This window comes from Octodon degus, unplaced genomic scaffold (genome assembly GCF_000260255.1).
Source record: "Octodon degus isolate 3935 unplaced genomic scaffold, OctDeg1.0 scaffold00028, whole genome shotgun sequence".
Lineage (NCBI taxonomy): Eukaryota > Metazoa > Chordata > Mammalia > Rodentia > Octodontidae > Octodon > Octodon degus.
This window is the reverse complement of record NW_004524604.1, coordinates 19,625,189-19,641,191: the sequence shown is the minus strand read 5'-3', so window position 1 is coordinate 19,641,191 and position 16,003 is coordinate 19,625,189. Positions and strand designations below refer to the sequence as shown.

The following is a 16,003-nucleotide window of genomic DNA, read 5'->3' as shown; positions in this document are numbered from 1 at the left end:
AAAAAAAAAAAAAAAAAAAAAAAAACAGAAGAAGCAACAATAAGACTGGTGTGTCTGACTTCTCAATGGAAACATACACGGCAGCCACAGTATATTTTCAAAATGCCAGCTAACAGCGCTATACCTCCAAAAACTGGAAAATGACAAACTCCCTAATTAACATAGGTGCCAAAAATACTCAGTAAGATACTGACAAATAGAATACAGCAAATCATCAAAAAGATTATATACCATGACCAAATGGGATTCACCTCAGGAAAGCAGGGATGGTTCAATATACACAAATCAATAAATGTAATACACCACATTAACAGAACCAAGAACGAAAACCACATGATTATCTCAATAGATGCAGAAACAGAATTGGACAAAGTCCAACATCCATTCATGATAAAAACCCTGAAAACACTGGAATAAAGGATCTTTATCTAGGGCCTTTGAGATAGCTCAGCAGACTAAGCATCTGCTTAGGCAAGTGCAGGGGCTGGGGTTCAATCCCTGGCACCACGTACCACACTGGCTCCACCCCTGGGTACTCTGAGCCAGCAACAGAGTCCGGGTGTGTCTGTAATCCCAGAGCTAGGGAGGCTGAAAACAGGAGGATCACTATAAGTTCAAGCTGCATAATGAGACCCTACAAAAAAAAAAAAAAAAAAAAAAAACCTAAAGAAAAGTCCTTATCTCAATATGATAAAAGCCACCTACAACAAACAAACCCCCACAGCCTACTAACTGGTCAAAAACTAAAATCTTTTACTCTAAAATCAAGAACAAGACAAGGATATCTACTATCACCACTTTGTTCAATATGGTTCTGGAAACAATAGCCAGAGAAATTAGGCAAGAGAAACCCAAAGGGCTGCCAGGCATGGTGGCCCACACCTGTAACCCCAACACTCAGGAATTTGAGGCAAGAGAATCACTGTGAGTTTGAAGCCAGCCTGAGCTACATAGTGATATCCTATCTCAAAAAAAATCCAAGAAAAAAGATATGTCACATACAGATACAAATTCCCTATGATAGATGTCATTATGTATATCTAAAATATATCAATGAATTTTTTATTTTTATTTATTTATTTATTTTTTGTATTTTAGGGAAGGGTCTACAGGGTGTTCAGGGTCTCACTACTAGATCAGACTCATAGCAATCTGCCTGTTTACAACCTCCCAAGAGCTGGGATTACAGGTGCGTGCCACCATGCCCAGCTCCAATTGCTGTCTCAGCGCACCCCAGGGACAGGGCCAGTAGGGCAGTCCTGGAGATCTAACACCAGTCCCTGTGCCTGCTTGCAGGTGCTTTAGTCCACTGAGCTATTTAGCCAGCCCTCCAATGAATTTTTTAAAATGCAAAAAGATATGTTACATACAGGTACAACTTTCTTATGATGCTTGTGATAGATATGGTAAACATGGTACTAATAATAAAAAAAGAAATAAACAAATAACCCCATGAAAAAATGATCAAGAAACTTGAATGTGAACTTTACAAAAGAAGATATCAACCGAGGCATGAAGATACACACCTGTAACCCCAGCACTCTGGGAGGCTGAGGCAGAAGGATTGCAAATTCAAACCGAGCCTTAGCAACCCAGTGACTTAACAAGACATTACCCTCCTAGTAAAGCCATGCTGTTATGTTGAGCTGTAGGGCACTCAGGTCAACAATTTCTGACAGTGCCAGTGAAGTGGAAGACTCAATACTATTATGGGCTACTGGACTCTTTTAGAATATTTTGCTGAGTTTACACACCTATAATATTCAAAGAACGGAACTTAACAAAAAAAGGGGATACAGATGAATGTCCATTTTGTATCTGTGTATTCAAAGTGGTTAGGATAGATATATAGCTACATTCTCTTAATGAATAGAGCGATTTGTTCTAATAGTGTTTGTAAATAGGATATCAAATCCGCATCTTGTACAGCAATTAACCACTAGGAAGAATGTATGCAATGTGTTAATTATTGAAACTGTCCTTCCAATTTGATTTGAAACTGTCTCATTGCTATTTGTTTATCAATAAAATTATGGAAGAAAAAAGACATTACCCTCCTTACCTCAAAAAAGAAAAAGAAAAAAAAGCTGAGGATGTGGAGATGCAGCTAAGTGTGAAGGCCTTGGATCCAGCTCCAAATGTGAAGAAGAAAGAGGAGGAAGAGAAGAAGAGGAAAAAGAAATGATCATAGAGATAATGATTATATTAGAATCAAGGGGAATGTAAACAAACATGAAGAAGCGCTACTATGCAGCTCTAGGAATAAAAAACTTCAGAGCACATTACCAAGTGTTAATGACAGTTTGGAGCAACTGAAATTTTCTTTCTTTTTCTTTTCTTTTTTCTTTTTTTTTTTTTGTGGAACCGGGGATTGAACTCAGGCCCTTGCACTTGCCAGGCAAGTGCTTATTCCACTGAGCCATCTCCCCGGCCCCTGAAATTTTCATACATCATGCTGGGAGTATAAATGGCACAATCACTTTGAGACACTGTATTACAATGTCTGCTGGTTCTAAAGGCTGTGCGGTTCCAGCAGTTCCACGCTGCACGTTCATTTGCAGTGTAGATTTATGTGCCTGCACACCGAGAAGCATATACAAAAACATTCACAGGAGCCCAGAACTGGAGGCAACCAAAATTTCCATCGACAGGAGAAAGGATAAATTCATGGTGGTGTGTTCATGTAGAGCATTATGCAGCAATGAAAGCAAACCAATGACAAGCATACCAAAATAGAGTGACTCGCAAAATAACACACAAATGAAAAAGACACAACGAATGTATGCTGCACGCTTGCATTTATATAAAGTACAAAAATTAGGTAAATTTATAATAGCTGTTACTTATAAGATTACTTTTAGGAAGAAGAGAGGAAACAAGAACCAGGCAGCAACACTAGTGGCACAAGAGAAACCAGCAACAGAGTGAAGGGATGACCCACAATGTGCAACAAAGGATAACTATGCAAAATATATAAAGAACTAAAAAAAAAAATCAACGCCCTCAAATTTAAAGACTCAATCCAAAATTGATCATCTTAAAAGAATGGACATTTCTCAGATGAAGAAGTACAAACAACAAATAAATATATGAAAAAATGTTTAGCATCATTAGTCATTTGAGAAATGCAAATTAAAACAACACTGAGATCTCATCCCATCTTACCTGTGGAAAGAATGACTATTACCAAGAAATCAACCTGAGCTGGGGAGATGGCTCATGGTCTAAGTGCCTGCTGGGCAAGCACAAGGACCCAGGTTCAATCCCCGTTACTGCATGCTGTGCTGGCCCCACATTGAGCTGGCCACCAAAACTGGGCATGGTGGTACACGCCTGTAATCTCAGCACTGGGGAGGCTGAAACAGGAGAATCACTGTAAGTCCAATCTACATAGTAAGACCAAATACATTTAAAAAAAGCGGGGGGATCAAATAATTAAAAAATGCTAGCGGGGCTGTAAGGGAAAAGAAATTCTTCTCCACTGTTGGTGGGAGTGTAGACTTGTACAACCACTGTGGAAATTAATGTGGAGACTCCTCAAAAAACTAAAACTAGAGATTCTATCCATGGAGTTATTCCCATTCTCAGCATCTTCTGGAAAATAAATCCCACACCACAGCAATAAAGCACTCCCCTGTTTATAGCAGTACAGTTTGTAATAGCTAAATCTTGAAAGCCAAATGTCCATCAGCTGATAGACATAAATTGTTATTTTTATTTATTTATTAACAAAAATCAATTGTTATTTTTTACAATGCAATACTACTCTGTCATAAAGACAGATAAGCTTGAGACATTTCAAGCTAAATGGATGCACCTGGAGACCATAATCTTCAATGTTTGTTTGTTTTTCTGAGACATTGTCTTGTTATGTACTTCACGCTGGCCTCAAATTCACTATGTAGCCCAGGCTGGCCTCAAACTGCAGCAATCCTCTGGCCTCAGCCTCCCAAGTGCTGGGGATTACAGGCATGTGCCACCACACCCTGTTTAGGCCATGCTCTTAAGTGAAATAAATTGGACACACATGTAAATACTGCACTGTTTCTCTGGTGTGAAAAACAAAAAGTGTAAAAAGCAAAATGTACAATACATATTGTGAGCCGGGTGTGATGGCACCTACCTGTGATCCCAGCATTTGGGAGGCTGGGCAGGAGGAATGCCATGAGTTCAAGGCCAGCCTGGACTTTGTCTCAAAAAAAAAAAAAAAAAAAGATATTGTGCAGTAGAAAATATTCAAATGGAAAGGCAAACAATGGATGGGGAAGAAGAAGGACTGGATAAGAAAAAAACAGGAAAGGAAAAATGGAAACAAAGCTTTTGTAAATAAGGAGGGAAAAGAGGTTAAAGGGAGGCTGGGAGATTAGAAATAAAGGAATCAAGTTGTCAGGGCCAGGGAGATAGCTCAGTAGAATAAGTGCTTGCCTAGCAAGCTCCAGGGCCTGAGTTCAATCCCCAGTTCCACCAAAAAAAAAAAAAAAAAAAAAAAAACAGAATCAAGTTGTATCATGTACAGGTACAAATCCCCTGTAATGAATGTGGTTATTATGTGTATCCATATTTTCTAGTTTCTTGCATTTTACAAAGGAAAATCTCAAGTAGGGGGTATAGCCTAGTGGAAGAACCTAGCAAAAATCTCATTTCTTTGAACATGTTAAAGTTATTTTACAGTCTGTGTCTAATAACTTCAATAATCTAAATTATTTGGGAGCCTAATAATTTGCTTCAGGTGGCTCTTGCTTAGGGTGATATTTCTTTGTGTGTTTTGAGGATTTCATTTTTTATTCTTTTTCTTCTCCTTTCTTCCTTCTTCAACCACTCATCTTCTGGAAAAATAGTTGCAGTTCCCTGAGCTCTTACTTACAGACAGCTTTCTCCAGAGATGATTTACAATGATGGAAACAATGCTGGAAGTGATGACACATACCTGTAATCCCAGCACTCGAGAGGCTGAGGCAGGGGGACTGCTGGCTATAGTGAGTTCAAGGCCAACCTGAACTACACAACAAGACCCTTCCTTAAAAAAAGAAAAGGACTTGAACAGACATTCCTCACAAAAGATATCCATACAGTCCCTAAGGAGATACACATGAAAAGATGTTCAACATACTAATAACTAAGGAGATGCGAAGAAAATCTATAATGAAGCTGGGTGCAGTAGTGCATGTGCAAGTTCATGGGCCAGCCTGGGCAACTTAGTAAAAACCAGACTCAAAAAATACAGAAGGCTGGGGGTGCAGATCAGTGGTAGTGCCCCCCTGGGTATGAGCTCCAATAATGCAAAAGCCAAAACCCCATGGTGACATATCACCTCACATCCATTAGCAGGAAGGAGAAAATAACAAGCGTTGGTGAGGGCGTGGGGAAACTGGAGCTCTCGTGTCCGAGACCTTGTGCATTGTGTAGGCCTACACCTGCCTTGTGTAGATCTTCTGTACTGTGGCAATATAAAATAGCATAGCTTCTTTGAACAATAGCATAGAGATTCCTCAAAAAATAGAAAATAAAAAAATAGAAATACCATATGATCCAGAAATTCCACTTTCAAATAAATGCCCAAAAGAACTGAAGACAAGACTGGTCTCAAAGAGATAGCTATACACCCATGTTCACAGCACATAATCCGTAGGAGTCAGAAGGTGGAAGCCATTGAGTGCCCACTGACATTTGAATGGAGGAGCGAAACATACAACAGGGACAGAAGCTCTGACCTGTGCTGCAGCGCAGAATGAACCTTGGGGATGCTGTGCTATATGAGACAAGCCTGTCACAAAGGTACAAATACAGTGTAACTCCATTTCTGTGAGGTACCCAGGTGGTCCAATTCATGGGAAGTAGAATGGCACCCTGAAGGGTAGGCAGTGGTGTGAAGGAGAGAGGTAGGTTATTGTTTAATCCACACAGTTTCAGTTTTGCCAGAGAAAAGTAGTCCTAGGGAATGGATGGTGGTGATGGTTATATAACGTTATAGTAATTAACACCACCAAACTGTCCCCTTACAAATGGCAACAGTGGTGAACGTTACTTAAGTATATTTTTGCCTCAGTTAAAAAATAAGGGGTCCAGGGATTTAGTTCAGTGGCACAGGGCCTGCCTGGCAAGCGCAAGATTCTGAACTTGATTCCCAGTATATCCCACCCCCCCCAAAAAAAAAAAAAGAAAGAAAAAATAAATGTAAAAAGAAATATGTAACCAACATCTTTAGTTGTTTTTTTTTTTTAATTTTTATTTATTTATTTATTTATGTATTTTCTGTGTGTGTGGCCAGTTCAGCCCACCAGGGGGCGGGGCTGACTGGCATGTGGTGCTGGGGATTGAACCACGGTCCCTGTGCTTTGCTTAGCTTAGTTTGTTCTAAGTAGGTGCTTTAGACCACTGAGCCATCTCACCAGCCCTCTTTAGTTGTTTTTATTCAGAGTTAGTCCAAGTGCCAAGTCCCCCAAAGTCAGAGATAGAAAGGTGTTCATGCATGTTTAAAGTGGTCTCTCCCAGTCCCCTAATACAAGACCCTCTTGTGATTCAGGGCTACTGAGGTATAGGGAGTGAAGCTCTGTACCTCAGTATCTAGGACAAGGTCCCTGCTTCTCAGGAGCTTGGCAGAGCCTCATGAGAAGTATACACAGCTCAGGAAGCCCAGGCACAAAGTCACTTTGCCTTGCCCTGAGATAACACAGACGCTTTCCCTCTTGTTCCCCATGTAACCACCACAACATGAAGCTTTGGATGTTCTTCCTGTTCCAGATCTGGCCCTCCCCTCAAAATTCTCCATGAACAGCTTCTTATGCTCATTGTACAAGTCAACACACTGTAGTTGTTGGGTGACCCTTGCTCCCATCTGGAGAGGGGGCTCTGCCTGACCTCAGCTTTCTACATCTTGGCTCTTGTCTTTTTTCCTTCATCCTCCACCATCCTCCCTCTGCAGTTTCAAAAGCTGTACTGAATGTGGCACTGAGGGATCCGTCTTGGAGAGCCAACCCTGCTGCACAGTCCCAGTGCCAGAGAGCAATCTTGCAAGCCTCTGATTAGGAGCTCTGGGTCTCTTACCTCAGGCCCTGAGTGCAGTCTTGGGTTCTTTGGCAGATGCACAGCTGGAAAAATCCAATTCAGCAGCAAATTGATCATCTCTCCTCACCCAGGCCTCAGCACCGGCCCAGTAGTAACAATTGGTTGCACGTGCCTTTTGTTCTCGGCCAACATGTTGTTTGGAATCCAATATCTGACCGACATGCCATTAGCCAGAAAACACCTACATTTTCCAAATCTCACCAAAGTCTCCTCTAGGCTTTAGTGCCGAGCTGAAGGAGTCTTCGTGTAGTGGTGGTTCTAATAGAGCTAAAATGTAGCCTTCATGACAGGCTCATAGTTTGCAGTTTTAAATCCCCTCTTCTTTTAGTTAGGTAGGGATTTAACTTAGGTTATAGATAGCCCTTCTGGACCTTGTCAAGATCCCAGAAGAGTCTACATTTGTAGTCCCAGGGGAAAGTTATTGGAAATCAAGCAAATTAATTTCAATCCACTGCTTCCAGTGCAATCCACAGTGAGAATAAAGACAGTATGGCATCTCTGTAGTTATGGGGAGCCAATAGGGTCCAATTCCAGCTCTGATGATAGCTAACTGAAACAAAGGCCATGACCCAGGGCTGAAGCTGAGTTTTATTCATTCATGAAGAAGGAAGTAGCTTGGGGATGAGTGGCTGTGAGAGTGGCAAGAAGTAGGTGAGAATAATCTACATATCATAGCTTGGGGCAATGTCTAGTGTTTTGAGGTCAGTGCTTCAGTTTTGATGTGTAATTGTCATGCCCTGAGGCATCATGGCCTCTTTCTCAACACTCAGTCTCACCTGAGCATCACACTAGCTCACACTTCCTATTCTGGAGCTCTAGGGGCAGGTGGGTATCTTTGCTTCAAAGACTACAGATCAATACCTGGGCTCGACCCATTTACATTGCCTAAAGCCAACTGTGGGGATGAGGAAACATCCTAGCCAGCTCTGTACGTACTGATACACGGAAGCAAGGCCAAATGCTCTTCTTTCAAGGAGAGCCTTCCAAGTAGACCTTCACATGGACATCCCTAGTTACTGCAGAAATGACCCCCAGAGAGCCCTGAGTCCCACTGTTCCCAAACTGATCCCAGTGCAGCTGCTTGGGACACAGCAGATGCTGAAATGACATGGCCCCATTCTGTACAAGCCTCCCAGCTCTGGCGATATTTATGGCTAGAAATGACAAATGGTTTATCATTATTTTTACTATAATAAAACTGACCTTAGCCACACCTCTGTTCTAAATACACCCCATGGAGGACACATCTGCCTTAGCCTGCTAGGGGTTGTCATAACACAGCATCACAGGCCAGGTGGCATGAACAGCAGAGTTATTTTCTCACACTGTGGAGGCTGAGTTGGAAATCAAGGTACAGGCAGCGCTGGCTTCCTCGAGGCTTCTCTTTCTGGCTTGCCATTGGCTGGTTTTTCTCCTGAGCTTTCACACAGTGTTTGCTCTGAACATCTCTGTCCATATTTTCTCCTCATCTAGGGATAACCAGTCACACGGGGTTAGGATGTCCTTCCCTTTACACCCCTATAATCTTATTTTAACTTAATCATCTCTTTAAATCCTCTATCTCTGAACAGAGTCACAAATGGATGGAGGGCACTCAGCAGCATCTAAAATGATAGACTGAAATATATCTTATCTCATCATAAAGATTGCTGTTGCCTGTATCAGTCTGCAAGAATCTGTGGGCCTTTGTTTGTTTGTTTATTTAACTAGGAATCAAACTCAGGACCTTGTACTTGCCAGGGAGTTGTTGTAGTGCTGAGGATCAGACCTAAGGCCTTGCACATGCCAGACATGTCCTCTACCACTGTGCTACACTCATAGTAATCTTAACACTTACAAAAAGAGCCACCCAGCCCTTTTTAATTTAAATTTATTTAATTGTATGTATTTAGTACAGGGTCTACAAGGTCTCATTACACAGAACAGACTCCTAGTGATCCTCCTGTTTTCAGCCTCCCAAGCGCTGGGATTATAGGCACATGCCACCAGGCCCAGTCTCAATCTCTGTCTCAGCCTGCCCTAGGGCAGGGCCGGCAGGACTCAGGAGATATCGAACCCAGTCCCTGCATCTGCCTAAGCAGCCGCTTTAGTCAGCAGAGCTATCTGGCCGGCGCTTTAATTTTATTTGGAGGTCCCCTAAATTGACCAGATTTTCCTTAAGGTCCTACTTCAGAATCCCCATGAGCTGGGGTTAGAGGCCTGCACCACTACACCCACCAAATCTTTGTTTTAAAGGGGTTTTTATTTTTACATCTTTGTTGGGTAATTAGAAAACTAGGTTGGAGGCCAAACTGTGAACATAATGAACATGATTGACTTTGAGCAAGACATGAAAGTCTGGAGTCTATCTCTGCGCTAGGGAAATGGGTTTTAACCTTGTCTCGTAGTCTTCACTTCTGGAACTGACGGGCTGCACTGCCTGCCCATTTACCACCCTGGAGATCATTGATTGCAAGATGGATTCATGGTCGCTGGGACGACTTGGGAAGGCTCTGCAGCTCGGTGGCTTGCATTCCCTCGCCCTTGATTACTGCAGGTAAGGCTGGAGTGCGGAGTTCCAGTGGGCGGGGCTCTTACGTTGTCCGCTGTGGAGGCCACAGCGGGCGAGGCCAATGTCCAGGTTCACTGAGCCTGTTGAGGCTGAACGGGCGCCCTCTTGGCGCTCTAGAGTCAGCGCTCCTGGGTTCTCGGAACGACTCATCGGTTCTTTCAACGCATATTTGTTAAAGGCTGGTTTATACAAGATACTGCGTTCACAGCTAATGGCCAGGCGGCTGTCCCAGGGAGTCTTTGGTGCAGCAGAGGAAAAGAGACAAGTTAGACATCATGCAAAGTAGACAGAACAAATATCATAAAAGATGTCCATGTAGGTGTTCTGGGGTGCTTCATTTAAAAGCCCAGCTCCCTGGGTGGTGGGCTGGTCCTCACTGGCAACGAGGTGGGGGCAAGCACCAGCACTAGGGAGGAGCAGAGTGAGTCCTTCAGGGAGTTGAGATACTAAGCGTATCAGGGGAGGGACGGGGGATGAGAATATTAATGATACCAATGAACAGGTAAGTTTACTGTGTGCTGAGTGTGCTCCTTGGATGAGCTCATGTAGTTTCCTGACAACCTTGTTGTTTTCTTTTCCTGGTACTGGGAACTGAACTCACCGACCTTGCACTTGCCAGGCAGGTGCTGTGCCTCTGAGCTACATCCCCAGCTATGCTACTTCTGTTGTAGCAGAAAAAGCAATATCAATCCAAATGGAAGACTCTTTGGCCTGAGGAGTTAGAAGGCAACTTTTATTATGCTAGCACTCTGGGGAACTTGAAGGTTCAAATCACCAGCCGAGTCAGGTTTGAGTTCAGTTTAAATATGGTGTATGAGTGGGAGGTGCAAAGCTAATAGCAGGTTATTACATGATTGGCTACATGAAATAGAAGAATTATGTCATATATCGTCAGGCAGGTTTGTACAGGAACATTCGCAAGGGAGGGGGTATGAGAGGAGTAGGTAGAATTGAAAGTGTCCTTGACAGCCCAATCTTCCCCCAAACATGATGGCCTTGAAGCCCTTAAAGCAAGCTGTAATCACTGCATATGTTTAAAACTCAAGACAGAGCCGGCCAGGTAGCTCAGAGGACTAAAGCGCCTGCTTAGGCAGATGCAGGGTTCGATCCCCCGTGTACCGTGCAGGCTCCACCCCTGGGACGCACTGAGATGTCGACTGAGACTGGGCATGGCGGCATGCGCCTGTAATCCTAGCACTTGGGAGGCTGAAAAGAGGAGGATCAGTATGAGTCCGATCTACATAGTGAGACCCTATAGATCCCGTACTAAAATGCATAAAAAAAAAAAAAAAAGAAAGAAAGAAAACCCACAAGCCAAACCCAATCAGGTTGACTCACACATTGTTAAGGGAGCCCATCTAGGCCTAGACAATGAAGTCTGGCTACGCAACAGGCAGCATGAGCATTGTCACTGGCTATGAACTGATCTCTAACTTTGTTATCATAAGCATACAAGTCTGTTCTATGAATGTGCCCTACCACTGCCCCTAGACCACTGATGAGAAAGGACTTGTTCGAGGCCACTCAGATCCTTGATGTGAATCCAGGTTGGCTGCGTCAGCCCAACTCTGATCCATGACACCAGATTTCCTGGAGGCTCTAATTTACCACCCATAAATAATTTCAGACTGGTGCTAAGAAGTAAAAGCTGGGCATGGTGCCATGTGCCTGTAAGCCCAGCACTTGGGGGGCTGGAGCAAGGGGACCACTGTGAATCCAAGGCCAGCGTGGGCTACATAGTGAGCTCAAGGTCAGCCTGAACGATAGTGAGACCCTGTCTTAAAAACAAAAAATGAGTAAATCATAAATCTTTCTGGTCTAAAATGAGACAATTGCAGGCCCTCAGTGATTACCTTTAATGAGTTAATACATTTTAAGTTATTTCTGTTAACATCACTCACTTCATCTTAAAGTTCAACCCTCAACATTCCAGATTGCCTGAAAGCGTCACCTTCCCTCTGCAACCTCAGTTTTCTGTTCCCTAAAATTGATAACATCCTGTCTTACTCCCTCAATATGGGAGGCATGTGAGCTCTCTCCTCACACACTAAAGTCTGTGCCTCCAATGGAGGCAGCCCAGGATCAGGAGAAGAGCTCTGAAGAAACTTTTATGAACCTGGCTGGACATAACTTAAACCCTCGCTGTCCCCAGAGTTGCTGCTGGGGTCTCCTCCTGTCCTGTCAGCTGGGCAGTCTCTCTGAGGAGTTTAGAGCTACCTCAGGGTTTAGAGCTCTCTCTAGCTGCTCCCTTGAGCAGGCCCTTCTAATTGTCCTCTGTTTCCTTTGACAGGATCAGACTTTTGGCCTCCATCCCTCTAGACCCACGTTGATAGCAGCCATCTTGGCCCTGGAAAACCACACAGAGAGGCTTTAAAATTAGTAATGTGCTCAGTGACATAAATTTTAATAGTTTTTTAAATTTGTTTCACTCCTTTCTTTTTAGATTTGGAAATGAAGAAATGGAGTACATCTTCTCAGGCCTGGCGAACAATAAGAAGCTTCAAGGCCTCAGTCTGCGGTACTGTGGGCTGGGGCCAGGCAGCGGGCCCAGGCTGGGCTTCGTCATCAGCCAGAGTGCCATCTGGTGAGATGTCCCCACTGTTGCCTTAAGTTACACAATTATTTGATAGTTATTTTCATTTGTTTTTTCTTAACCAGAAGGAAAAGATCCTGTAAAGTTTGTGAATCGAGGTTGTCAGGATGAATTCATGTGTTTAACCACCCGAAGATGTTACTAGGTCTACTTTCTCTGATGTGGCCTATTTTTATTTACTATGCTTGTTTATCAATTGATTGTTTCATGGTTATGGATATTATTTTATCAGAAAAAGACCTCGAATCCTAATTTGAGAATGTGGAACTGACATCCCATGAATGACGCATCTCACCCTCTTCCCCAGCGAGCTGTACCTTGATGGCAACGATTTGCAGTGCTCTGGTGCCCTGGCTCTGCTCAGGCCCTTGGTGGAGTTCACAGAGATGCAGGGGAAAGACCCACCAGCCCCGGGGGTGGCTCCCAACGCCGGAAGTCCCCCTCAGCTGCTGCACAGTAGGTACAGGGCAACTGAGCCTAGGGCCTAGTTTCCTTTTGGAACCACCTAGGAAGAGAGAGCTGCTTTGTCATTCCAAGTGGCTGTCGGCCAGAGCAGGGTGCATCCTGTAATCCCAGCAGAGAGAATTTGAGTCTCAGCTGGGCAACTTAGTGAGAGCCTGTCTCAGAATTTAAAATAACTAGAAAGAGGACCAGGAACGTAGCTCGGTGGTAGAGCAGCCCTTGGCTTTCTCCCAGTGACCTCCCCCAGCATGAGCTTCTTAGAGTCAGTGGAGCGTCTTCTTCCTGGGTAAGTGTGGGAGACAGGATAATGGCCTCCAAAGATGTCTTTGTTCTAATCTTGAGAACCTGTAACTTATGTCACACGGCAAAAGTGATTTTGCAGATGCGATTATATTCAAATTTTTAAAATAAAAAGATGATCTTAAATTAGCTCTGCAAATCCAGTATAATCACAAGAATCTTACCTATCTATCTATCCATCTACCATATATAGAGCCTTCACTCTGAATTATAACCCAACCCTCTTTCTCTCTTTCTTTTTCCCCTTTTTTTCTTCTTTTTTAAATTTTAATTTTGAGAGAGGGTCTTGCTAAATTGCGCAGGCTGGGCTTACACTTGGAATCCTCTTGCCTCATCCTTCCAGAGTACTGGAAACACAGGTACTGTGTGCCACCATTTCCAGTCCAAGACTCTGTAAGAGGTGGGCCGGAAGGTCAGGGCACAGAGGAGACACTGGTGCTGGAGAAAGAGACTCCCAGCCTGCTAGGTGTCTGGTAGGAATTTGCGTTCTCTGAAATCGAAGGATGAATTTAGGAACAATGGAGGTTAAATGTAGAATATATTTATTGGGGAAAAAAAAAACCTCTCCAAGAGAGATACAGAAAGGGTCCCGAATGGATTGCAGATGTGAGACAAGTCCAAGGTAGTCAAAATGGGAAATCACAAGGTGGGGATGAGGTGGGACAAAACTATGGTCGACCAATAACATCACGTGTATAATTGCTCAGGTAAAATTGATTATGTCAGGATCAAATAGGAAAACAAGTCATATAGGGGGCATGTGTGGAGTTCTGTTAGTGGCTCTTCCTGGCTTCCTCGGGGTCATAGATACCAATTTGGAATGCCAATCCCTGATGTTTCTCCTTAGGGATGTGTGTGGGTGCATTTGTTTCAGCTTTGGTCTTGAGGCCCAGCTCACAGTGGAAGGGCCTGCTCTCCCACATTCGCAGGGCATCTTGTCTTTTGAGGAACTAGCCCTGTCTCACTGCCTATGATAGTTTATCTTATTTAGTTGCCTAGCACAATGTGACAGTGGGAGTGGAGGCTGGAGTGGTGTAAGGAAGGAGCCAGGGAATGTAGGCGGCCTCCAGAAGCCGGAAAAGGCACAGACACTACTCCCCACCCCCACCCCCAGCCTCCCGAAGGAAGGTAGTTCTGTGGAGACCTTGACTTTTGCCCTTAAGTCCCACTCAGACTTCCAGCCTCCAGCACTGTAAACCACTCTGTTTGTGGCCGTTTGTCATAGCAGCAATAGGAGCTCAGTCGAGGTCCAAGGTGGACTTTTGCCACCTTACCATGTGGATCCTGTCAGATCCTAGAACTCTCCTGAGCCCTGTCCTTGCCTGACCCTGCTCTTGGAATGAAGGCACGCGAGCCCTTCCCTAGGAGTGTGTTGGAGGGACACAGATGGCTTCAGAGGAACCTTGCTTTTCATAGGGACACTGTTCCTGGGATTAAAATATCCTTGGTCACAATCATTTTCATTCTCCTTGGCAGAAAAAGGCACAGCTCTTTCCCGTTCAGCATCTTAGCAGGATATCTGGCTATGAGGTACGAAAGGAAGGAGGCCATTTGTTAGTACGAACCTGTGGAGGACCACTGAGCAGCTGTCCTTGAAAGAAGAGCGACTGTCTCCATTTTGACTGAGCCTGACCCTATTTCCTCGTACTGTTATATACAGAGCTGGCTAGGACTTCTGTTTATCCTTCATTTGGCCTTAAGCAATGTCTATTGGTCTAGCTGAGGTGCTGGTGATAATCCTTGAAGGTGGCGGGCGTGTTTCCCTGGTAACCTACACCTGCTGCTCCTTAATGTGAGCCAGACAGGATGGTAGAGCTAAAGCTCATGCCGGTAGCAGGGGTGGAGCCTCAAGATAGAGGCCATGACTTCCTGGGGCTTGAAAGGCTACATCAGAGCTGAAGCACCAGACTTCCCAAAACATTAGATACTATATAATGCAGATTACTCTCTCTCTGCATGTGCTCTCTGCACATCACAGGGGTAAATGTAGGCCACCCACCTAGCTCAGCTCACAGTAGTCACCTGCTTCCCACAATTCTCAGTCAATCCTCCTCAAGCCACTCCTCCATTGAATAAAACCAGGTGAGGCTGGGTCACTCTCTTGGTTCCAGAAAGCCATCTTCGTGGCTGGACTTAGAGCCCCTTGACTCCCCGATGATTGAAAATATAATTTATTGTGATTTTTTTTTTTTTTTTTTGTGGAGCCAGGGCTTGAACTCAGGGCCTTGAGCTTGCCAGGGAAGCGTTTATTCAACTGAGCCATCTCCCCAGCCCCCTTGAAAATATAATTTAGTATCTTTATTTTTGCTGTGGGTTGCATTGAAAGTGGTAGATTGGAATCAACTTGATGAGATTCCAATGTAACTTTGGGATTACAAATATTGGCTTCTTGGATGGAGATGAGGACCTAGAAATGTCTCCTACACGAACCCATGCAATCGGCCAGACCAGGCATTCTGGCGCAAGTAGAAGATTTATTGGGGGCAACAAGCAGGCTGGCTGTCTAGTGGACCAAGACAGCAGCAAATAAAGACAGGACAGGAGACTTTATAGGCTCTTTTAGGGAGGGTGATCACAGGCTAGAACAGCTGAGGGAGAGCTAATCTTGGCAGACTACCTGGTCTGTGGGGGACCTTTAATGCTAAAGGAGAGTTTCGTGGTGGCTTGCCCAGGTCAGTCAGGTGGGCCTGCTCTGTGGTTTTGGGTTTGGCTCTGCATGGAGCCAAAGGGGAGAGTGGTTGGGGGCAGGGTGTCTGGGAAACCAAGAGGGAGAGTGCTTGGGGCAAGGTGCCTGGGAAACTTTGAATCCTGGCCTATCACCATTCAAAATAGTATTGCAAATGTTACAAAAGTGAATGACTCTTTAACTGAGTGATGAGCCATTATTACATATCAGGTGGTTTCCAATTTTTGCTTTAAACAAAACTGAAGGAGGACCTACTCAAATTATTGGCTGACAGGTTATTGAAAATTCTCTTTCCCTCTCTTATCTCTCTTCTCTCTTCTCTCTCTTTTCTTCTCTCTCTCTATCT

General features: G+C 44.1%; 1 protein-coding gene across 3 annotated transcripts in view; it reads left to right on the top strand.

Annotated features, from left to right (window-relative positions):
• Positions 1-16,003, top strand: part of LOC111816206 — a 71,105-nt gene that overhangs the window by 16,582 nt on the left and 38,520 nt on the right. For all 3 annotated transcript variants that reach the window (XM_023713017.1, XM_023713018.1, XM_023713019.1), the window contains exons 3-5: positions 9,453-9,601; positions 12,060-12,200; positions 12,517-12,665. In XM_023713017.1, coding sequence (XP_023568785.1) covers positions 9,453-9,601; positions 12,060-12,200; positions 12,517-12,665 — 439 coding nt within the window. The remainder of the gene's footprint in view (positions 1-9,452; positions 9,602-12,059; positions 12,201-12,516; positions 12,666-16,003) is intronic.